This window comes from Schistocerca serialis, chromosome 1 (assembly GCF_023864345.2).
Source record: "Schistocerca serialis cubense isolate TAMUIC-IGC-003099 chromosome 1, iqSchSeri2.2, whole genome shotgun sequence".
Lineage (NCBI taxonomy): Eukaryota > Metazoa > Arthropoda > Insecta > Orthoptera > Acrididae > Schistocerca > Schistocerca serialis.
Genome location: NC_064638.1, coordinates 1,076,709,521 through 1,076,735,558, shown reverse-complemented (window position 1 = coordinate 1,076,735,558; position 26,038 = coordinate 1,076,709,521). Strand labels below are relative to the sequence as shown.

At 40.1% G+C, this 26,038-nt stretch overlaps 1 protein-coding gene across 1 annotated transcript in view; it reads right to left on the bottom strand.

Annotated features, from left to right (window-relative positions):
* Nucleotides 1-26,038, bottom strand: part of LOC126455500 (cytochrome P450 4c3) — a 295,097-nt gene that overhangs the window by 203,413 nt on the left and 65,646 nt on the right. Inside the window, exon 5 of the mRNA XM_050091254.1 lies at nt 22,053-22,122. Coding sequence (XP_049947211.1) covers nt 22,053-22,122 — 70 coding nt within the window. The remainder of the gene's footprint in view (nt 1-22,052; nt 22,123-26,038) is intronic.

Here is a 26,038-nt window from a genome sequence, read left to right as displayed (position 1 = left end):
CCAATATTATCAAAAAGGGTTGTGTTGTATGGTCAATGTTCACAACATTTGATCTATCAAGGTACTGATGAAAATAGTTTTTGTGTCTTAATGGATTTAAGTAGTATTATGAAACAGTATTTAAGAAGTCTTAAGGATGATTTTGGTGTTATGAAAGATGCCAGTAAGTTAGAATGAGCAATATCTCATGAGAAAAGGTGCTAAATATGACAAATATGAAACAGAAGCCTGCTAACATGCAATTCAAATATACCTGCCTTGTCACTTAAACTCAAAAACAGACATTCCATTATAGTAGAATATGTTTAGGTAACGAAAATATTTTCATATCTTTTGAGCAATTGAAAATGATTAAATTTGAAACTCTACTGTTCAATATATATATATACAAATTACAATTCAAAGATTCTCATAAGTGATTACAATACAGACTATTAAGAACACTCTTTTGTATAACTAATGTTCCTTTATCAATGAGGAAGCCACATAAACTTGCTGCTAATAACTTGTGATGAAACCTATAAAGCTATAGCAATGAAGATAAGTGTTAGGAAAGTAATCTACGTTCAGTTTTATCATAGCAGAACTTACTATCAAGAAAATTACAATTCATGAAATAGCATTTAGATATTATGACTGTAAACAATTCCTTATAAAGGTTTTTCAATGTGGTGAGCCACAAAGGGGCATGTATGAAAACTGATCTGACAGACTGCTTGCATCAGTTAATAAAACTTATTATTTTAATATTCTCCCCATTACATTCTGAAACTTAGGATACATTAAGAGCAAAACGAAATTAAATATCATAAATTTGTGAATTATCTTACATAATTTTACACTAAAGAATAGCAATTCATTTGGCTGAAACTAGAAAGTTAATCATGTTTATGAGAAACTCCACCCCATGGATAAAATTAAAACTATAAAGTTATAGCATTAGAAAGAAAAATTAGATGTTAAACACAGCAAAACGAGTCCAGCAATAATAAAAATCAAAAGTATAGTTAAAACAACAGCGTCATGCATGAAAATTTGTCAAAACCTACAGATACATATAATAATCGTTAGCAGTAGTATGCCCATTGGGACTCCAAAACATTTTGACCAACCTTGAATGGTGATGATGCAATGTGTGGTCACTGACCATGAACACAACATCGCAAGTCATGATCTTTGCATCAACGGCTTGACAGGCCATGTCTCCTTTTCAGTGACATCTCATTGGTGGGAAAATTAAAAAAAAAAAAAAAAAAAACTCATGAATCAAGCAGTCGAAGCGTACACACACACACACACACACACACACATACACACACACACACACACATTTGCGTATTGACAATACGCTAGAGACCAGTTGGTATTGTGATGCGAATTAGTTGTAATTGGGCTCTCGGCCAGGGCGGAGTGTACCAAGCTTGGATAGTGCATTCGTCGGCACTGCTCTGTAGCCATCTTAATGCTTTTATAGCGTGTCCGTGCCGTGGTCGGTCGTTGCTTATCAGTATGAATGGATAGGTAGCAAATTGTGGCATATAGATTAAAATTATGCATGTTATTAGAAGTGTTAATGTTTACTGAGTGTTCGAATAAATTATAATTCGTGACCCCTGAACGATCGTTTTTCACACTTGAAACTATCATCATAGTATAAAAAAAACTAAACTCCGTCTGAACAGGCCTTGGAAGGTCCAACGGCACCGACCGGCCGCCGTGTCATCCATAGCCCACGGGCGTCACTGGATGCGGATATGGAGGGGCATGTGGTCAACACACCGCTCTCCCGGCCGTATGTCAGTTTACGAGACCGGAATCATCATAGTGTGCTTGGAGGAATTATTTAATGAGATTAACTCTATGGAAAGTTTGTAGGAAAAGAAAGGAGGGACAGCGATCTGATATAGCGGGCCTGATGGAATACATGGTCGACAGGGTCCTTATACATGGGGACCGATCACAAGGACGACGCATCCTGCAACAAAGTTCGGATCCGGGACCTGATTGCCAGCGTATACGTATGGCGATTGAATTAGACGTTGTAGCGGCGCCTCGACTTCCAAGCAACGTTGGTCAGGAAAAGAATGGTAGGCGGTGAATAATCTCATTTTAATTATAATTTGCGTGTGCAGTATACAGTTGAACAACAATGTCTAATCAAACAGAGAATGGTAACATAATCGACGGAGAGGACAGTGTTTATCAGGACAGTGGATCTTGTTACTGAATCAGAACTATGTGATAGAATTCAAAATGTGGATGTTCCAGGAAGCGAAAATACCAATTTGAATGTAAATGTTGAACCCTGTGAGGCAGTAACAGATAACAATAGGGTTGAGGTTGTAAGAAGAGAGGACGTACTGATGCAGTTTTTACAAAAAATGAACTCTGATTTGAACAAAAATCTTGATGATCATGAGCGAAATCTGAACAAAATATTCTAAGAAAAAAGTAAAAGCTGGACAGAATGTTAGATCAAAATATGATGAATTTTTCGTAATGAGTTTCAAAGTCAGTTTAATAATTTTGCTCAGGAATGTAGGAAACCAGCTGATGAGAAACAATCGGAATTCATGCACAAGGTTACAATACAGTGACAAAAGATGGAATCAGATGTAACTGAGATACAGAAACACGTCAACCCACGAACGGAAGTAGAAAAACAAGTTTTACTGAGCAGCGCCGTTACAAATAATGAGGCAGTTCGAGTTCAAACTGCGTGTGAGGAAGATAAAAAATCAGTCAAAGTAGTATCAGGTGTGGAACAACAATGTTCCGATCTAGAATAAAAAATACAGACTGGAAGACACAATGATGAATGTAATAATATCTCATACCACAGTAGATACAAACACTATCTGACAAGAAAGACAAGAAACAGAAATGTTAAATGCGAGAAAATCGTGGTAAAGGTTGTAAAAATCTTGTTAACAGTGAGCACGAATTCAAAATGAATCAGAAAAAATCGATATTTGTGTAAGACCATGAATGCAGGTGCTAGGATATGGGGAAACAGTGTATCCGATCAGTATACTACATATGCAGGCTTTGAAAGTGCGTTTCTCCGCAAATACTGGTCGGGCGAGAAACAACGAACTTCATCAAAAACACTGGGAGCGCAATTGTTATCTTGACGGTCCTATTAGTGATGATGATTTGATCATAATTTTGATAAAGCATTTACTAAAAAAAGGGAAACAGTGTCGCGAATATTTGATGATTTTGGGGAGTTATTAAACGTTATTGATCGTTTAGAAGAACCAGATAATGAAGAAACGCCGAGAGGAACAGAGCGAAATTCGACTCATCGTAATCAACAGTTTTATCGAAATGATGCACCGCGGAAAGATAATTACGGACGTCAATCGTGGGACCAACAACGCAACAATCAACAGCGACACAACGACACACGAGGGGATGAACGTTGGAGAATTTACCGGCTAATGATGAACAAATTCGAAACGATGAAGGCAGAGAAAATGATTCTGGTAGTCGTAACCAGCAGACAATAGGTGATGGTAGAGTTCTGGATCGTTTGCCACTCAGAGATACAGATGACAGACATAGACAACACGCGCGATCTCCTGTAAACTACAAGTAGTTTCGGTTAAGACCGGCTCCGGGACATCTGAGCAGTCTAGTGGGTCAAATAGGAGAATACAAATGATTAAATGTGAAACTGCAGATATTAGGGCTGAACTGCTGAGAGGAGATACACATGACGTAGATGAAGTGTTGAATCTTGTGACAGAACTTAGCGTAACTGGTCGGAAAATTGCATATTTTTGGATTCTGGTAGCGATACTACGGCGATCTCTAAATGTTTGGATGAACAGCTCCGTGAAACAGAAGAGGTACCTGTTTTCCCTCTCAATAGTGTGCATATCATTACAGCACCTGGGCACAGAAGTCGTGCTCTTACTGGACAGGCACCCATTAGATGCAAGATTTTAGATAGACATTTCAACGTGGTGGTATTGATTCTTGATTCTTTGACTGTGTATTGGATTTTTGGCAATGACTGTCTAGCAGAAAGAAGATTTAAGACTGGTTATGGAAGAGGATGTTTAAGTATCTGTGATGGGGATGATGAATTGGTGGTTAATTTCGTCGGTTTAGTAGAAGAAAAGGAGGACTTATCTGCAAAAATTAGGAATTAGTGTGATTCAGAAGAAAACAGATGATGAAACTGAAGCGCCAGTATATATGAAAGATAATGTGCCCAGAGAAAAGCTTGAAGAAGTTAGAGACGTCATGTCAAAAATTCAGGAAAAAATATATGGCTTAAGTAACTTGCCCGCTTCTTATGAAGAAGTCTTACAAAAAGTTTTACGTATGCATGCTGAAGTACCGGGTGATCAAAAAGTCAGTATAAATTTGAAAACTTAATAAACCTCGGAATAATGTAGATAGAGAGGTAAAAATTGGCACACGTGCTTGGAATGACGTGGGGTTTTATTAGAACCACAACAACACACCATATTGCTAGACGCGTGAAAGATCTCTTGCGCGCGTCGTTTGGTGATGATCGTGTGCTCAGCCGCCACTTTCGTCATGCTTGTCCTCCCATGTCCCCAGACCTCAGTCCGTGCGATTATTGGCTTTGGGGTTACCTGAAGTCGCAAGTGTATCGTGATCTACCGACATTTCTAGGGATGCTGAAAGACAACATCCGACGCCAATGCCTCACCATATCTCCGGACATGCTTCACAGTGCTGTTCACAACATTATTCCTCGACTACAGCTATTGTTGAGGAATGACGGTGGACATATTGAGCATTTCCTGTGAAGAACATCATCTTTGCTTTGTCTTACTTTGTTATGCTAATTATTGCTATTCTGATCACATGAAGCGCCATCTGTCGGACATTTTTTGAACGTTTGTCTTTTTTTGGTTCTAATAAAACCCCATGACATTCCAAGCATGTGTGTCAATTTGTACCTCTCTATCTACATTATTCCGTGATTTATTCAGTTTTCAAATTTATACTGACTTTTTGATCACCCGGTATTTTCAACAAACCCGGACTTATGAAGGTATGTAAACGTCATATAAAAGTGTTGCCACGTGAACCATTTAAAATTAAATCATATTCGAATACCAGTAGCTAGAAGAGAGGTCGTGGGAGAGGAGATTAAACACATGGTGAAAAACGATATAACTGGAAGATCATACAGTAAATATTGCAATCCGATCCATCCAATCATGAAGAAAGATGGAATTGTCAGGCTTGTGCTGGACGCTCGCAATATTTTGCCCCAGAGAGATCAGTCCGCAAACATAGAGGAGAGTTTGCATAAGTTTGCAGGTACTTTTTTTTTGTTACCTTAGTATCTTGACATGACAAGTAGCTATTGGAAACTGGAACATCAAGAGTGAAACCGAAAGTATGCTGCGATTTTGTACAGTGGACGGTGTTATCGTTTCAAACGGATGCCAGCCGGCTTAAACATTACGTCAGCAGCATTTGTAAGAGCTCTACATGAGATTCTTGGAGAGGAACTCTTACAGGACGTAATCGTGTACGTAGATGACGATTTAATTGCATCTCGTTCGTGGGAAGAGCACATGTTTACCCTCGTTCAGGTTTTGAATACATCTGAATCAGCTGGAGTTGCACTCAGTTTGCAAAAGACGGAATTCGCTCAAAAGAAAGTCCAAGTTTTAGGACGTGTTATCTCGTCAGCGTCAGTGAGCCGGATCCGCAGAAATTAGAAGCTGTACGAAACGCAAGAAACTACTTCGATCTTTTCTTGGGTTCTGTGGGTAGGAGAGGAGTACTGGCAGAAATGAAGCTGTGAGGACGGGGCGTGAGTCGTGCTTGGGTAACTCAGATGGTAAAGCACTTGCCCGCGAAAGGCAAAGGTCCCGAGTTCGAGTCTCGGTCCGGCACAAAGTTTTAATCTCCCAAGAAGTTTCAAGTTTCTGTGGGTATTACCGAACAAACAGTTTTCAACAAAGAGAACCATTCAGATTGTTCACATACTTTTGGACATGGAGTCCATTTACGCAATTTAGATGTGTTTCTGACATGAAAATACTGAGTATGATCAATATCTTTACGCATTTTTGATGAATAAATCAGGCCGTTCCCTAACTTTTGAATATGGCATGAGAGCACGAGAGAGAAAGAGAGAGAGAGAGAGAGAGAGAGAGAGAGAGAGAGAAAGAGAAAGAGAGAGAGATGAATTTGCTGAATGGTGCCAATTTAGGCATTTCAAGTTAAGCTTATGTATTTATTCATTTTCAACATGGAAATACTGTAGTACTGGCAATATCTTTTTTGAAAGTGGCTCCCTTTTACGAAATTCACCCCCCATGAACCATGGACGTTGCCGTTGGTGGGGAGGCTTGCATGCCTCAGCGATACAGATAGCCGTACCGTAGGTGCAACCACAACGGAGGGGTATCTGTTGAGAGGCCAGACAAACGTGTGGTTCCTGAAGAGGGGCAGCAGCCTTTTCAGTAGTTGCAAGGACAACAGACTGGATGATTGACTGATCTGGCCTTGTAACAATAACCAAAACGGCCTTGCTGTGCTGGTACTGCGAACGGCTGAAAGCAAGGGGAAACTACAGCCGTAATTTTTCCCGAGGGCATGCAGCTTTACTGTATGATTAAATGATGATGGCGTCCTCTTGGGTAAAATATTCCGGAGGTAAAATAGTCCCCCATTCGGATCTCCGGGCAGGGACTACTCAAGAGGATGTCGTTATCAGGAGAAAGAAAACTGGCGTTCTACGGATCGGAACGTGGAATGTCAGATCCCTTAATCGGGCAGGTAGGTTAGAAAATTTAAAAAGGGAAACGGATAGGTTAAAGTTAGATATAGTGGGAATTAATGAATATCAAGAGCTCAGATGGAAACCCTGTTCTAAGCAAAGAAGGGAAAGCAGAAAGGTGGAAGGAGTATATAGAGGGTCTATACAAGGGCGATGTACTTGAGGACAATATTATGGAAATGGAAGAGGATGTAGATGAAGATGAAATGGGAGATACGATACTGCGTGAAGAGTTTGACAGAGCACTGAAAGACCTGAGTTGAAACAAGGCCCCGGGAGTAGACGACATTCCATTGGAACTACTGACAGCCCTGGGAGAGCCAGTCCTGACAAAACTCTACCATCTGGTAAGCAAGATGTATGAAACAGGCGAAATACCCTCAGACTTCAAGAAGAATATAATAATTCCAATCCCAATGAAAGCAGGTGTTGACAGATGTGAAAATTACCGAACTATCAGTTTAATAAGTCACAGCTGCAAAATACTAACACGAATTCTTTACAGACGAATGGAAAAAACTAGTAGAAGCCAACCTCGGGGAGGCTCAGTTTGGATTCCGTAGAAACACTGGAACACGTGAGGCAATGCTGACCTTACGACTTATCTTAGAAGAAAGATTAAGGAAAGGCAATCCTACGTTTCTAACATTTGTAGACTTGGAGAAAGCTTTTGACAATGTTAACTGGAATACTCTCTTTCAAATTCTAAAGGTGGCAGGGTTAAAATACAGGGAGCGAAAGGCTATTTACAATTTGTACAGAAACCAGATGGCAGTTATAAGAGTCGAGGGACATGAAAGGAAAGCAGTGGTTGGGAAGGGAGTAAGACAGGGTTGTAGCCTCTCCCCGATGTTGTTCAATCTGTATATTGAGCAAGCAGTAAAGGAAACAAAAGAAAAATTCGGAGTAGGTATTAAAATCCATGGAGAAGAAATAAAAACTTTGAGGTTCGCCGATGACATTGTAATTCTGTCAGAGACATCAAAGGACTTGGAAGAGCAGTTGAATGGAATGGACAGTGTCTTGAAAGGAGGATATAAGTTGAACATCAACAAAAGCAAAACGAGGATAATGGAATGTAGTCGAATTAAGTCGGGTGATGCTGAGGGAATTAGATTAGGAAATGAGGCACTTAAAGTAGTAAAGGAGTTTTGCTATTTGGGGAGGAAAATAACTGATGACGGTCGAAGTAGAGAGGATATAAAATGTAGACTGGCAATGGCAAGGAAAGCGTTTATGAAGAAGAGAAATTTGTTAACATCGAGTATAGATTTAAGTGTCAGGAAGTCATTTCTGAAAGTATTTGTATGGAGTGTAGCCATGTATGGAAGTGAAACATGGACGATAAATAGTTTGGACAAGAAGAGAATAGAAGCTTTCGAAATGTGGTGCTACAGAAGAATGCTGAAGATTACATGGGTAGATCACATAACGAATGAGGACGTACTGAATGGGATTGGGGAGAAGAGGAGTTTGTGGCACAACTTGACGAGAAGAAGGGATCGGTTGGTAGGACATGTTCTGAGGCATCAAGGGATCACCAATTTAGTATTGGAGGGCAGCGTGGAGGGTAAAAATCGTAGAGGGAGACCAAGAGATGAATACAGTAAGCAGATTCAGAAGGATGTAGGTCGCAGTAGGTACTGGGAGATGAAGAAGCTTGCACAGGATAGAGTAGCATGGAGAGCTGCATCAAACCAGTCTCAGGACTGAAGACCACAACAACAACAACAACAACATGTGAAGTCAAAGTAATTTTTCTTTTAATGATGCTACTCCTTCAGAGTGAACAGGTAGACACATTCTGATGGCCTGTTTTGTCAGTATTTGCTGAATTTCCTGCAAATGTGGCGTCATTGAAAAGGAAGCGTGGCTTGTGATTTCATGATTATTATGTCATTGATAGAGAGTGTGACTTGTGACATCATCACATTGACGTTATTTATAAAGTGGACATGACTTGTGATACCATGGAATGACCACACGTGGCGTCATGAGGGTTCAAGGTCTGTCAAAGATTTTGTTGTTCTTATAGGCACTCTACAATCAGCAGTAGCATTTAAGATTAAGACAATTCCGGTTTTCTTCATCTTTAAAATCCTTGGTGCAATCACACTATCTTTCTTATCTAACGTTCTGTTTCCACCTTTTGAATTTGAAATTTAGAAGTGTCATTAGTATTTTGACTCCACCAATTTCTGCCACAGACTATTTCTTTTTGTTCCTTTGTTTTATTATTATCTTTTACAGGTTGAACACCTTTATTTCTCGCCTAATATCTTCATTTATCCGTTCTCCTGTAATATGTATTCCATCATTCTTTAGCAATTTGTATTTAGTTTCATTTACACATTTATTGTATTCATGTTACATTGATACAATCATGATATGATAAAGAAATTGAAATGTGACAGTGATTTAGTTTTGATTTTGTTTGATGTTCGAATTCAGAAAGTAATGTTAGCACTGTGGTTCTTGAAGTTTTTCAGCGTAATGAGTATTCCATGAGGTCTTGTGCTTGCAGTCGGATGACGTCGACATCTTGCCACTATATTTCGGCTGACAACAATTTAGTTATCTTCAGCTGAGTTTTACACTGTACACTGCTGATGTACGTCGCTGATTTTATACCTAAAATTTGCGCGGAAACGCATATTTATAGGCTAAAGCTGTAAGGGAGCACTCTCAGAGCCCTTTGTCGAGCTTTACTCCATCTGAGGATAGCAGGAACATGCGTACCAATAATGATGATGTTGCAAGCACGCCCTCTATAGGCCACCTACAGAGCATCTACGAAGACCTGAGCTCTTCACGGCAGCGTAAAGAATGGTAAGAGTTATGAGTCTGCGGAAAACTGGAGTCTACAGAAAACCACGTCAGTGTGGCAAAGGCTACATTGGTCAGGCCACATGCACAGTAGTTGAAACGTTGCATGGAATTTGATAGCCACATTCATCTTTCGCAGTCCAATAGGTAAGTAATAGCCGATAAATGTATCTCCACAAGAAATTACGTGGATTATTCTGCCACGGAAATCTTAACCATTGCAAGATACTTCGGGGGTTCGATTATTAAGGAATCTGTGGAGAACCGTTTGGCAAACGGAGCTGGAGAATGCTGGCTGTTTCCAGCTGGTAAGCTGTGGGAACTGATGATTTATTTAATATATTCAGAAAGGCAATATTTTACTCCCAATGACGCACCTAAAAAGAACGAATTTTACTTTTCGTGACCATTGAGTTCAACTCTGTGACCCCACTATTCGACAGGGAACCTGCATGCAGTATCACAGTTACGCATTTGTCTGCGAGCTTCAGATGACATAATGTTCAACAGAGGGCGCTGAAACCAACAGAGGGGGCCCGTATAGCGGTAACCTAGACAGATGTGCTTTCACGTCAGTTTAGGAATAAAGTCAGTGAATGGAATGTTGGAACTGTCAATAGTTTATGGAATTCAAACGTTACCTCCCATATGTTTTATCCAAACTTCTTTTTGATTGTGATGCAGATTGATGCTATCCCAACCACTGGGCGTACTAAAATTTCACAGGTATAAACATAAAACCTTGTTGAGATGTTACAGATTACGTCCGGATCGCGTTATGAGTATTGTGCAAGGTTATCTGTTTATTTTATCCACACCTCGGGGGCCCTTCCTTCCCCATTACGTACGACGCCATTCGTCCAGTTCTTCTGTCGCATGCTATAGTTTAATATGTGTTCGAACTGTACTCATATGCTACTGTCATGATCATGTATTGTGCATGACAGAGATCGTCCCCTACTCATCTAAAATGAAATGGTCATCTGTGATAGAGAAAATACTTCTCTGGTCTTCTGTGATGTTTAAGCTAATGTAATGCTGTATGAAAGCATCTTGTCTGTTGTCTCATTCGTATGTCATATAACTTTTACTAATTGCCGAAGAAATCAAATTTCAGGAAGCTTTCAAATACTTTTATTCTGTTTACTTTTTAAAAATGATTTTTCGTAATCAATGAAAGCAATTTTATCAAATAATTTATAATTTCCATCATTGTTTGTTAATTTCATTGTGGTAAACAGTGCATAGGTCCTATATGATCTGCCATTACAGAATTCATGTTAAAAATTTGTTTATGAATACTTCTCCTATAATATTATGTTGGTGTATAACTTTGTAGAGTTTTCCCATAAGTTTAATAATCACAGCAGATACACATAATAGAGACTTTAGCCATCAATGATATATTCTTATTCACTATTTACAACAGTCTGCCAACGTTGGGGTATCTTTTCGATTCCGCTACTGTAGAAATCACGTGGTTTCGAAGCGAAAAACTCGTCATGCTATTTTCGCAGAGCATTTCCATCCAGAAAGCAAGTTCCTTGAAGGTTGTTCGATAGAGAAGGGAAAAGGTGAAAACCTGAGTGCGCAAGATCGGGTGAATGAGGTGGGTACGGAACGACTTCCCAACCGACCTCCTGTATAGCGTTGTCAGTCTACAGAATGCGGACCGGCACTATCGTGGAATAGGATCTCTTCAGTCTCCCCGGCCGCTTTTCTTTTTCAGTTGCTGACAGTAAACGTCAGCAGTGATGGGTACACCTCGGGGAAGCAATTCGTACCACACCATACCGTTGCTGTTCCACCAGGCGCATGACGTTATCTTTGTACGGAGAGCTGCTGCTTTGTTTGGGCTCAACCATTCCTTTCTTTTCCCCATGTTTGCATAAATACACTATATCTCTTCGGCAGTAATGATACAGGATACGAATGGTCGATGTTTTTCACGAACGAATTGATGAAGTCCAAGTAGAGATGAACTTAGAGCTTTTGTGATTTTCCCATTACATGCAAATGTCATACGATGGTGGAATGATCACAGTTCATCGGATTTGCCAGTTCTCAAGGTCACTGACGTGGATCATTGCGGATTAATGCGTTTAAACGATATTCATAAAACCCCTAAGGTCTTCCTGAAGGTAAGAGTCACTAGCGTCAAAAAGATCGTCCTTAAAATGAGAAAACCATTTTTTTGCCGTGCTCTGTCCAGTGGCATTGTCCCCGTATAAGACGCAAATTCTTCTGGCTGCCTCGGCCGCAGTCATCCCTATATTGAATGTCGGAAATGTTCCGATTTCTCCATTTGGAACTACATTTTCTAGCGTCAACAGCTCCACTCACTATCTCCAGATTTTATTTATTTATTTAATTGTATGGCTAGAGCCCCCCGTCGGGCAGACCGTTCGCCGGGTGCCGGTCTTTCAATGTGACGCCACTGTGGCGACCTGCAGTCGATGAGGATGATAGGATGATCATGAGGACAGCACAACACCCAGTCCCTGGGCGGAGAAAATTCCCCGACCCAGGCGGGAATCGAAACTGTCCCAGAGGATTGACAATCCATCACCCTGACCATTCAGCTAGCGGGGGCGGACACTATCTCCAGATGACAATATGTAATAATTCAAATAGCAACAGCGAATTCTTCATTTGTGTGGCCACAGTGTCCGTAGTTGCTTTATAATTCATGAGGGTATTTCTGATCCGTCGTTGAAACTACAAAAATGCGTGATTTTTTCACCAGACGCGTTTCGCTTTATTGAGGTAAAGCATAATCAGTGGTCTGTAATTAAGTTATTTACGTTCTGATTTGCTTTTTAGATAGAAAAACAGTTCGTTATGAATAGGTTGATTTGTACTTACGGTGATTTTTTGACTGATTTCTCGCTTACACCGCGAAATGCCGTCTGCCAACACATCGCTGTTTTTCTGTGTTAGACACTGATAATTTTGGTCAAATTTTTAGATGTTCTGCAGCAGTATACATTTCTCACAACACACTTTTATGCACACCACTGTATTCTGTTTATTTTTGTCCTTCAAGTATGAGTTGCTGTTTGTGTTTTTTGTACTGTTGCCAGCATAATCTTTCCACTACTTTCTCTTTGGCCTACAATTTTGTTTTAAATTAGATTATTGTATGTGTGTAATACTATTTTAGTATGTTTCTGTGTATTTATGTACAGTGTAAGCGTAGAGAAGGAATAGTGATGAAGAGAATTTTTTTATGTGAGGGGAAAACCGTGATGAGTGCTCATAAGTATATAGCAGTGCGATGGAGTGTGAGTTAGAGGAGAAGGTGAGGAGCGAGAAGTGAAATGAAAATTTGATTGGGGGGCGGGGGTGTTGTGGGAGAGCACGAGGCGGTGAAGGATGGAAAAGGTTCTTTTTTCATGTAATTTCATCAATTATTCTATATAGAGTCTCGTTTCCAATATTTACCTGATCATTCAGCAAGTGCTTATTTTGTGTTAATGCTTTTTGTATATGGAAATTTTCTTGGAGAGGGAGGAGGTGTCTGCCTTTACTGATTTTTATGATATTCATATCGTTTTCAATATTGCTTGGTCTATGGTGTTCTTCGTTTAGATGATCCAAAAATGTTGAATGATTTGTACCGTATGTGAACGCTCTGATGTGTTCTTTATATCTTGTGTCAAACATCCTGCCAGTCTTTCCGATGTACATCTTCTCACAATCTCTGCAACTGAGCTGATAGATACCACATTGTTGGTATCTGTCTGGTTTTGATTTTAGTTTTTGGATCTGCTTTTGTATGGAATTGTTTGTTTTGTAAGCAATGTTTATGCCTTGTTTTTTTAATATGTTTTCTATTTTACGAGTGAATTTGTTGTGGTAGATCATTATATGCCATTTTTTTTGTTGTAGTGCAAGTTGTACGAGTTAGTGTGGTTTGGTTACTTTTTTTTCATCATTTGTCTCTTTATTTTTTTGTTAGTTTGTCTACCATTGTTTCTTTGTGTCCATTTTTATGCTATATATTTTATAATGGATAATTCTTTCTGGTAATTAGAAGTGTTTAGGGGGATCCTGTTCAGCCTGTTTAACATGTATCTGATTGCTGTTTGTTTGTGGTTCTGTGGGTTTGAAGTTTCATTTAAGACAATGTCACCTGTTGTGGGTTTTCTGTGTATGTCAAATGTGTGTTTATTATTGTCTTTTCTTATGGTTATGTCTAAAACGTTGAGTGTGTTTTCTTCGGTTAGGATCTTTATTTTTCTGCGTACAGTATTTATGTCTTTGTTCTCCCCCCCCCCCCCCCCCCCCCCCCCCCCCCCGCAGCTTCATTTCACTTCTCGCTCCTCACCTTCTGCTCTAACTCACACTCCATCATACTGGTATATACTTATGTCCACTAATCATAGTTTCCCCCTCACATAAAAAAATATTCTCTCCATCGCTATTCCTTGTCTGCCCTTATACAGAAACATACTTGAATAGAATTACACACATAAAATAATCTAATTTTTTTTTTAAATTGTAGGTCAAAGACAAAATAGTGGCAAGGTTATGCTGGTTACCGTACAAAAACACAAACAGCAACACACACTTGAAGTACAAAAACAAACGGAATACAGGTGTGTGCATTAAAGTGTGTTGTGAGAAATGCATAGTGCTGCAGAACATCTAAAAATTTGACCAAAATTATCAGTGTCTAGCACAGAAAAACAACGATGTGTTAGCACACAGCATTTCCCGATGTAAGCGAGAAATCAGTCAAAAAATCACCGTAAGTACAAATAAACTTATTCTTAACGAACTGTTTTTCGATCTGAAAAGCAAATCAAAATGTAAATAACTTAACTACAGACCACTGATTATGCTTTACCTCAATAAAGCGAAACGCGTCTGGTGAAAAAATCACGAATTTTTGTAGTTTCAACGACGGATCAAAAATACCCTCATGAGCAACAGCGAACTACAATTAAAAATTGACGAGTATACTAACATGCATAACAAGAAGTTACAAACTTAAGCACCAGCTTAATACATACACATCAATGAATTACTCTGAAGGAGATTTCATACTCTATGGACAATAGATTTTAAGCAAAGTTATTCAAGTCTTCCTTTGAGTTAGTGTAGCCCATGCTATTGCTACATTCTTTTCCTCTGACATGCCTCCACTAGTTTAACAATAATTTAACTCCTTTTGTCAAACATGTTTTAACTTTGCATATGTAATTAATGAGCACATAGCTTATATTATTTGACCCTTAATGTTGACAAAGGTATGTTTATTTCAGTTGCTATTGGACCAACCACCATTAATACTTATGTCTGTTGTTATGCCTACTTCATTTCATTGTTATTCTAATAGGATCATAGTTTACAGAAAAACTGGAGCTTCTCGAAAATTGAAAGGTGAATTTATTTATTACTACCACATTCGACTGTGTACACTTTCTTGTCTGTGTTGAAAATCAGTTTCTCTGTTATTTATGTTATCATTTTAACCTTCCTTTCTATATTTCTTTAAGATCTGTTCATGCCAGAGTTATTTTTCCTTAACAAGCTATTATTTTCTTAGAAACTGCTTCACGCACTATACAACGGTAATTTTTTTTGACAATCGATTTTGGTTACTGACAGTCCTTGTGCCATGAAAGACGTATTTAACTATCAATTCCACTTATGCATCCATATCTGTATTTAACAAGGAACTTTGTGTACGAGTGTCACTTCTCCCACTTCCTGTTCCAGTCGCGAATAATTCGCGGGAAGCCTCCCTGTGAGCTCGAATCGAACTAATTTTATCTGCATGCTCTTTTCGCAATATATACTCAGGAGCAGTGCTTTTTTTCTGAAAAAAAGTTTGAGGGTACTCCGACATTGGCTATAATGCAGCGAAAATTACTTATTACTGAAGCATGGGATACCACCCGTCTGCTTTTAGCCATGACGACATCAACAAGTCGAACTAAAAAAATGTATCGCACTCTTCAGTTGACTCTAGCTCAAATGAAGCAGGCGATACCGAGAAACACCCAAACATACAAGAGAATGTGGTATCGAACACTACAGTTTACCATCACCTCAAATGAAGCATGCGATTCCCATCAACTCCTGAACAATAAAAGGAAATGGTATCGTACACTTCAATTGACCTATAATACACCTCAGATGAAACAGGTGAGTCCAATCAACCCTCCAGTCAATGACATCGCTTTCCCCACAAAAACTGTATTGTTATCGTTCGTATTGCAATTACCAATACGAAAAATGAAATAAAAAATTTACGTCCGTGAAATAAATCTTTGGCATTCTTCCAAGTTCTCAACATCGTAAAAAATTACTTTGTCGACGAAAAAAGTTTAGAGGTACGCATCCCCCAGCGTTCCCCCAGAAACACAGCACTGCTTAGGAGGAAGCATTATATTTGTTGACTCTTCTAGGAACATTAATAGTAAACCATACCGAGATGCAGAACGCCTCCCTTGTAGCGTCTGCCACTAGACCTGGTTTATCATCTCTGTGACCTTTTCGTGCTTACTAAATGAACATATAATGAAAAGTGGTGCTCTCCTGTGGATCTTCTATTTTTTTTCTATCAATCCCATCTGTATTGATTCCATAGTGACGAGCAATAGTCGAGTATCATTCGAACGAGGGTTTTGTAAGCTGCCTCCTTTGCTGGTGGACTACATTTCGTGAGTATTCTTCCAGTGAAGCACAGTCTGGCATCTGCCTTTTCTGCGGTTACTTTTATCTGGTCGTTCCACTTCCAGTCATTCCACATGCATACTCCTAGATATGTTGTGCAAATAACTGCTTCCAGTGATTGTTCTGCAATCGTATAATCATGCAATAATGGGTCTTTCGGTCTATGTATTTTCAATACGCAACATTTATTTATGTTGCGAGTCAACTGCCACTGCTGCACCGTGCATAACTGCATCATTCGTGAAAAGCCTCATGGAACTTCCGATGTCCCCTAATATATATATATATATATATATATATATATATATATATATATATGGTGGTCCATTGATAGTGACCGGGCCAAATATCTCACGAAATAAGCATCAAACGAAAACTACAAAGAACGAAACTCGTATAGCTTGAAGGGGGAAACCAGATGGCTGTATGGTTGGCCCGCTAGATGGCGCTGCCATAGGTCAAACGGATATCAACTGCGTTTTTAAAAATAGGAACCCCCATTTTTTATTACATATTCGTGTGGAACGTAAAGAATTATGAATGTTTTAGTTGGACCACTTTTTTCGCTTTGTAACAGATGGCTCTGTAATAGTCACAAACGTATAAGGACGTGGTATCACGTAACATTCCGCCAGTACGGACGGTATTTGCTTCGTGATACATTACCCGTGTTAAAATGGACCGTTTACCAATTGCGGAAAAGGTCGATATCGTGTTGATGTATGGCTATTGTGATCAAAATTCCCAACGGGCATGTGCTATGCATGCTGCTCGATATCCTGGACGACATCATCCAAGTGTCCGGATCGTTCGCCGGATAGTTACGTTATTTAAAGAAACAGGAAGTGTTCAGCCACATGTGAAACGTCAACCACGACCTGCAACAAATGATGATGCCCAAGTAGGTGATTTAGCTGCTGTCGCGGCTAGTCCGCACATCAGTAGCAGACAAATTGCGCGAGAATCGGGAATCTAAAAACGTCGGTGTTGAGAATGCTACACTAACATCGATTGCACCCGTACCATATTTCTATGCACCAGGAATTGCATGGCGACGACTTTGAACGTCGTGTACAGTTCTGACACTGGACACAAGACAAATTACGGGACGGTGATAGAGTTTTTGCACGCGTTCTATTTAGAGACGAAGCGTCATTCACCAACAGCGGTAACGCAAACCGGCAAAATATGCACTATTGGGCAACGGAAAATCCACGATGGCTGCGGCAGCGACCTTGGCGGGTTAATGTATGGCGAGGCATTATGGGAGGAAGGATAATTGGCCCCCATTTTATCGATGGCAATCTAATTAGTGCAATGTATACTTATTTCCTACGTAATGTTCTACCGATGTTACTAAAAGATGTTTCACTGCATGACAGAATGGCGATGTACTTCCAACATGATGGTTGTCCGGGACATAGCTCGCGTGCGGTTGAAGCGGTATTGAATAGCATATTTCATGACAGGTGGATTGGTCGTCGAAGCACCATACCATGGCCCGCACCTTCAGCGGATCTGACGTCCTAGGATTTCTTTCTGTGGGGAAAGTTGAAGGATATTTGCTACCGTGATCCACCGACAACACCTGACAACATGCGTCAGCGCATTGTCAATGCCCGTGCGAACATTACGGAAGGTGAACTACCTTCTGTTGAGAGGAATGTTTTACACATATTGCCAAATGCATTGAGGTTGACGGACATCATTTTGAGCACGTATTGCATTAATGTGGTATTTGCAGGTAATCACGCTATAACAGCACGCGTTCTCAGAAACGATAAGTTCACAAAGGTACATGTATAGCATTGGAACAACCGAAATAAAATGTTCAAACGTACCTACGTTCTGTATTTTAATTTAAAAACCTACCTGTTACCAACGGTTCGTCTAAAATTGTGAGCCATATGTTTGAGACTATTACAGCGCCATCTATCACAAAGCGAAAAAAGTGGTCCAACTAAAACATTCATTTTTCTTTACGTACTACACGAATATGTAATAAAAATGGGGGTTACTATTTAAAAAATCGCAGTTGATATCCGTTTGACCTATGGCAGCGCCATATAGCGGGCCAATCATAGCGCCATCTGGTTTCCCGCTTCAAGCTAGAGAAGTTTCATTCTTTGTAGTTTTTTCGTTTGATACTTATTTCGTGAGATATTTGGTCCGGTCACGATCAATGGACCCCCCTGTATAATGAACCTGACGTTTCTCCATTGATAATGGCATGCTGCATTCTGTTTGCTTGAAACTCTCAGTCCACCCACAAAGTTGTTCTGATATTCCGTGCGCTCGCAGTTTGTTCATTAGGCGGCAGTGGGGAACCGAATCAAATGCCTTGCAGAAATCAAAGAACACAGCATCAACCTGCTATTGCTTTCTGGGTCTCATGGATGAGCAAAATGAGCTGGGTTTCACGTGGCCGTTGTTTCTAGAACCCATGTTGATTTCTACACAGCAGATTTTCGGTCTAGAGAAATGTCATAATACGCGAACATAAAACTTGTTCCAAAATTCTACAACTAACCGACGTCAGAGATATAGGTCTATAGTTCCGTCGCCTGTTCGACGACCTTTGTCAAAAACGGGAATGGCCTGTGCTTCTTTCTAATCATCAGGAACGCTTCGCTCCTACAAAGAGCTACGGTATACTGCTGCTAGAAGGGGGACAAGTTCTTTCACATCACCTGTGTAGAATCATATTGGTATGACGCCAGCTCCAGTGACTTTCCACTTGTTGAGCTATTTCGGTTGGTTTGCTCTCCTATGGGCACTCATTTCGGTATCAGACATTTTGTCTTCGTGCGACAATTTAATGGAGACATTACAGAACGATCTTCCTTGTAAAACAACTATAGAAAGAGACGTTTAGTATTTAGACCTTTTCTGTGACGTCATCGTTTCAGTGCCATTGTGATTACAGTGTCTGGACAGATAGCTTCGATCCGTTTACTGACCTAACGAGAAGTTCGTGTCTCTTTGTCCCCAGCATATCGAAGATGCTGCGCTCACGAGTCCGTTCTCTGATTCACAGCTTAAGATAAATACTGGATAAGACATTTAATACTGTTCCACTTGATTTTCTGTCTCTGCTACCCGTCCTAATGACTTGACCTCCCAGTCTATAGCTGGTCAGTAGAAGCTCCGCCTACTATTATTAAATTCACGTGAAATATTCTCAAAGTCTCCGCTCAAAAGTTCCGCCATTACTGCTCCGTAGGAAACGACTGTAAAAACATCCCATGACCATGTTTGATTCACCTTCAGTACTTGTATTCATCTAAAGTATTTCGCATTCGGAATCTGTGCTAATCTCACTATTTATTATCGTATTTTTTGTCTATAAACACACCTCCACCATCAGCGTGTATGTGGGCATTGTTATTGTTTATAAGCGAGACTAGTTTCCGGACCTTTCCATACATTTTCCTTCAGTTAACTAATGATATGTTAACATTTTATTCTCCGAATTGCTATGACGAATGATACGCTGCCTGGAATCAGAACACATTAGGCCGCCTATCCTAAAAGTCCTACATATGTTGTTGTTGTGGTCTTCAGTCCAGAGACTGGTTTGATGCAGTTCTCCATGTTACTCTATCCTATGCTTGCTTCTTCATCTCCCAGTACCTACTGCTACCTACATCCTTCTGAATCTGTTTAGTGTATTCATCTTTTGGTCTCCCTCTACGATTACATATGTACACCACACGAACTCCGCTACCCTATTTGTTGCTCTCTACGTGTAGTGCACGCCTGGCCTATTAGGGGCCACCCTACAATCCTCCACCCGATAGCAGAGGTCGAGAAATTTGTATCCGATACCGTCGCAGAATGGTCTGTGCCCTGGTTTTGACCTTCCACTAATTTTCAAATCAGAGGACCACGATCGGTTCTAGGAACGACGCTGCAAAACGATAGCTCTGCTTCCACCTCGTGGGTGAGGATAGCTGTCTTCAACAAATTCACCCAGCCACCTACAGGAACCGAGGATGGCCTCTGAACACTGACGGCAGACATCATTCTCGCCTACATGAGCTACGATTTCCAGGTGGCTGCAATCAGTGTGCTCAACTGGCGGCGGATGCTCCTCTACGTCTCGGACAGACCCCCCACCCTCTGCGCTTGTCTAGGCATCTCAGGAAGATCGGCCACAATGTAACAACTAAGCAAAATCTTGAAATGATCCATTTTGTATAACTCGTAATGTCACAACCACGTACTTCTGTCTTTCAATGTAAACTCGATTGGGAGACAGAAGTATGAGTTGTGGTATGAAAAGTTATCCCGATATGGAGCATAACAAGATTTTGATTAGTTACTGCAGTTGTGGAATCCACTGACCAGCTATTACAAGTAACTTCTCTTGCAGACCATCCATTATAAATAACTTCACTAATATGGATATGACTCACACTGCACCAGTAGAATTAACGTCTATCATAAAAACCTCGATATCCAAAAACTTTTGGGTCATTAATTAAAAGAATGTTTTTTTCTGAGTTAAGGAACATATTAAATCAATTGTGTAACCAGTCATCTATCAGCGGAACATTTACCCAATGGTTGAGACATGCTGAAGTTCAGCCTTTTTATAAGTAAGGAGGTAATGAAATACCTTCAAATTTCCATTGAATTCCACTTTTGCTAGCATTCTTGAAAATTTTACTAGCAGTCTTGAAAGTTTTGTAAAAGGTGAAATACAATCTACTTTTCTACCATCTGATTGCAAATAATGCGTTTTCAAAGATACAGGGTTATCTACTGATACAGTGAGAAAGTATGTTATTCATTGGACAATAAATTATGGGTTACTGGTAATATTTTGTGTCCTACCAAAGGCATTCAACCATACAAGCCACAGTAACTTTTTAAGTAACTTAGAACATTATGGAGTGAAAGGGAATGATTCAAAATAGTTCACATCGTATCTCTGACAAGAAACAAAGGGTTTTGTAGGAAAGAATCCTGTAATAAGCTATCAGGCATCATTCAATTGTATCGTATTACATGTAGTGTTCACATTGGGGTCCCTTTTTCTTGTGCCCTTTCTTTTTCCTGTGCCCTTATTTTTTCCTATGTATATCTGTGACCTTCCATCAGTAACATTACTAGAGGCCAAAGTTGCTTTGTTTTCGGATGACACAAACATTGCAGTGAATAGTAATTCAAGCATAGCTTTAGAAAGATTAGTTAATAAAATTTTCGTGGACGTTAATAAATGGTTTCTAGCCAATTGTTTGTGACAAAAAAAAACCTAACTTGTAACAGTCCCCCCTCTCCCGAGTAATGATGTAGATGTAGATATCTCTTTGATGATGCGTTGTTATAACATTCTAGAATTATTATATGCACCTCAGCGCAGCGTACATTTACATGTTTTGTGACAAGCTTGTTATTACTTTTCAAGTGAAAATATGTTTAAGATTTTTTGACCATTTCCACATGCATGAGGAGTATGGAAGGTACATTAGCATACTTCGTTTCCTTTTGTAAATATGTGTTATGTGTTCTTGTTGTGTGAAATGTTCTACATCCTTGAGGACCTTCTCACTATGGATCAATGGAACACTAAGTGCATCTCATTTTAAACGATCTGATCTAATAAAAGATAAAACGTGTTAACAGAGCGTTTCTAAAGTACTGTATGCTTGGTGACACAATCAAATACAACGTGTCTACCAAAAAGATACATAGAACCGACGTCAAAAATACATTACGCTGCAGCAGAAACTGCACAGCAAATACTCACTCATAGACGGCTCGCACGTACTCGGATTCGCTGTCTGCTTGGGCGTTCACGTTACGCCCCATCGCCGTCTCTGCAAAAGAGAAAGGTACTCTTAAAATGAGAGCCTTACGAAATTGTAGTGATAAATTACGAACATAGAATTACTGAGATAAATATGTATTACTAATGTTACCCTCTGACGGAAAAAATCGCAACACGAAAAAAATTAATGTAGAGTAATGAAATTTCGTAATACATTTGTCTAGGTAACATATACAGAGTGAGTCAGGAGGAAAGGTACATGCTTTGACGGGTGATACTACTGGTGATTGTAAACAAAAATCTTCTAATAAAAATATGCCCTTTTCTGAACTGCATCCAGGTAAACCAATGGAAACAGCTAGGAATGGAAAAGTTGCAGGTGACGGCAAATTAAGATAGAGTTATGTTACGGTTTGTTTAATTGTGTACATATCCTCACAGTCCACCGTCAACTTTAATTTTTTTTTTTAGTGGTTCAAATGGCTCTGAGCACTATGGGACTTAACATCTGAGGTCATCAGTCACTTCAATTATTGCAACTGCTCTTGTAGACAGGTGTTGTGTCGCCGACCGGAGCTCAGTTAAGCATTCCTTTACCTGAGCACACCGAGCGAGGTGGCGCAGTGGTTAGCACACTGGACTCGCATTCGGGAGGACGACGGTTCAATCCCGTCTCCGGCCATCCTGATTTAGGTTTTCCGTGATTTCCCTAAATCGTTTCAGGCAAATGCCGGGATGGTTCCTATGAAAGGGCACGGCCGATTTCCTTACCAATCCTTCCCTAACCCGAGCTTGCGGTCCGTCTCTAATGACCTCGTTGTCGACGAGACGTTAAACACTACCCACCACTACCCACCTGAGCACAAGCACGTGAAATACAAGCGAGAAGGTCGTCACTTGTGTCCACTCTGCGCTTGAAGACGTCGCTCTTCAGCCACACCCACAAACAGTAATGCAATGGGGTAAAGACGAGTGACCTCAGTGACCAAGCAATGACTCCACGGCGACCGATCCAACGAGCAGGATACGTTGTGTTGAGATACTGTGTCACTGGTCGTAGGGAATGTGTAGGAGCTCCGTCCTGCTGAAAGTACATACGAGCTCGTGTTACCAAAGGGATATTCTCCACGTATTCTGGTAACACATTTTGAAGAAACTCAAGAGACCATATCCGAGTAAGACGGCTATCTAAAACAACTGGACCGATGAGTTGGTCATCAATAATACAGCACCACACGTTGACTGAGAAACGTCGTTGAATATTCGTTTTCAGAGTAGCGTGCACATTTTCATTTGCCCATATATGAGAGTTGCGCTTGTTGTTGATTCCGTTGCGGGTAAATGTTGACTCATCAGTGAACAAAATACGTGGAATTATTCACTCATTGGCAATGGTCCATTGACAGAATTCTTGCCGGGCGGCAGCATCTCTTTCACGCAGATGTTTTATAATCTGCCGATGAAGGGGGTACAGCCCGTGCTCGTGTACTGTGCGTATCACTCGTGTTTGTGGAATACCAAGTTGGGCAGCAATTCTTCCAGAACTAATAGTAGGGTTGCGTTCCACTACTTGAAGAATGTTCTCAACTTCATTAAGAGTTTGTTGTGCGGGATGTTCAGAGACAACATTACGCTGGGAAGCGTACCACGCTCACGCTTCTACTTACGTAGAAGACGCTGACACAACTTTAACAAGGTCGTTCATTTGTTACCTATTCACAGTTAAAAGGCAAAGAAGTTCACTACTCAAAAGTCAGCGATATAACGTCCTCTGTCCATACTTTCCGTCAACCAGTTTCTTCCTAATAATCTTTAGTTGATTAGATGTATTCCTGGCTGAGAGAAGTCTACTGATATCAATCATAAGTCTTGATTTGAGGAAGAAATTTCAGAGAATGTACATTTGGAGCACACTATTGTATAGTAGTGAAACACAGACTGTGGGAAAACCTCAACAGTAGAGAATCCACTCATGTGAGGTCCAGTGCTACAGAAGAATGTTGAAAATTAGGTGGACTGATTAAGTAAGGAATGAGGAGGTTCTCTGCAGAATCGGCGAGGAAAGAAATATATGGAAAACACTATGAAGAAGAAGGGACAGGATGATAGGACATCTGTTAAGACGTCAGGAAATAATTTCCAAGGGGCTAGAATTGGAATACATCCAGCAGATATTAGAGGATGTAGGTCGCAATTGCTATTCTCAGATGTAAAGGTTACCTTAGGAGAGGAATTCATGGCGGGCCGCATCAAACCAGTCAGAAGACAGTTGACTCAAAAAAAAAAATCCCCTTGTACGTAAATACATATTTTTATTCTCTATCTAGTCTACTTCTTTCCTTATGTACATATCACAGACAGCACCAGCATAATAATTAATTTTATTTTTACTTTAAACTGTGCGAACTCCACAAACCGTACAGATATGTCTCTTGTTTTATAACAGCGCAATGCAGACGTTTATGATCTTCTTGACTGAACTTGGCTGAAACCGATTTTCAAAATACCTCTTTTGAATCTACTACTAACTCTAGGCTACTGAATAATGTATATGTTCATCTCTACTCGCCACCGCCGCTTCGCCTCAGTCCGTTAATAAGTCTTCCTCTTCTCCCTGTTCAGGGCTTGGTACTTGTGTCAAACTAACTTCTCTCACTAATTTTCCAATGCAAATGGAGTAGGAAATAGATTTCAGTTTAGACACCAATGGACTAAAAGCGGTTCAATGATTACGTGTCACAAGAGGCCATATAACGTCAACTCGTAAACTTCTATGGGAAGTTTATTTAATTCCAGCGGCTACTTTGCCATCCACATCAAAAATTTGAATTTTCACCAATCGACATTACGTTGCTGTCAAAGCTAAAAGTCTCCAACAGACCAAATTTGATAACTGCTACTGCCTCACAAAGGATGTCTCAAAATAGTGACTCGCCGTTTAGGTGTCAAAAACTTCCTTCATATCATAACAACTTCCAAAATTGCAACACGCTCCCGTTCTGAATCAATAATTCACATCTATTACCAACCAGACAGAGTGTCAGAAAAACGCGTCAATCTCATTAAACAACGAAAGAAGCACGCGTTTTTCTTTTTCTTTTTTTTTTACCCATGGTAACAATAACTTTGGCTTTTGCGGATGGCTATCGTTGCTCATACTTGTGGCCAGCTTCGTGCCTTTCGCTGATATCAGCCAGTCACGGATTTTACGCCTTTCTGCATGCCTCTCGCGTTTGCATAAGCTCCATTTCCCTTTTCTCTTACTTATCTGAAACACTTAACACATACATACCTAAAATCTTATCGCTAAGAAAATGTCAATTAATCCTTTTTTGTTGATCAATACCAGACATCGTTAGTTCTGTCATCATCCGTAGCAATAGCAGCACTACACTTTGGCCCGTGATGTCAAGTATAACTTCTACTCACACTAACTCGCAGGAATTGTCTACTTCAATTTCACTACAAAATAAGCAACTACTAACAGCAACAAAAATGGCACCAACAATTGTATTTAATCTATCCTTCCTCAACGTCTTTCGGTCCTATTTCGACTGAACTTATCTTCTGCTTTAACCAGCTTTCAGTTGTCTACCTATAACGATTTCAGCTTCAGTGGTTTCTTTTAGCGCTTGGAGCTCTGTTTCTTCCCCTACACAGCTGCGACAACTTACAGTCACGGACTGTTCTTAGCTCTACCCTGGTCCTGTGTTTTCCTTGCACCGTTTGAGACTGAGGCCCTTTCTTATACTTCCCAAGTCCCTCTAACCTTAAAAAAATCCCAATCCACTCCACACAGCCCCCTCTACCCGTGTAGCCGGCTTCTGTCAAATTTTGCGTAAAAATACTAATTACTTGTATAAAAACGTTATTCAGGTAATACAACCCAACTACCCCCATAGGTGGAGGTAGAGGTGATAAGAAGTGACATGTAAAAATATTCGATAACGACCGATATTAGTATC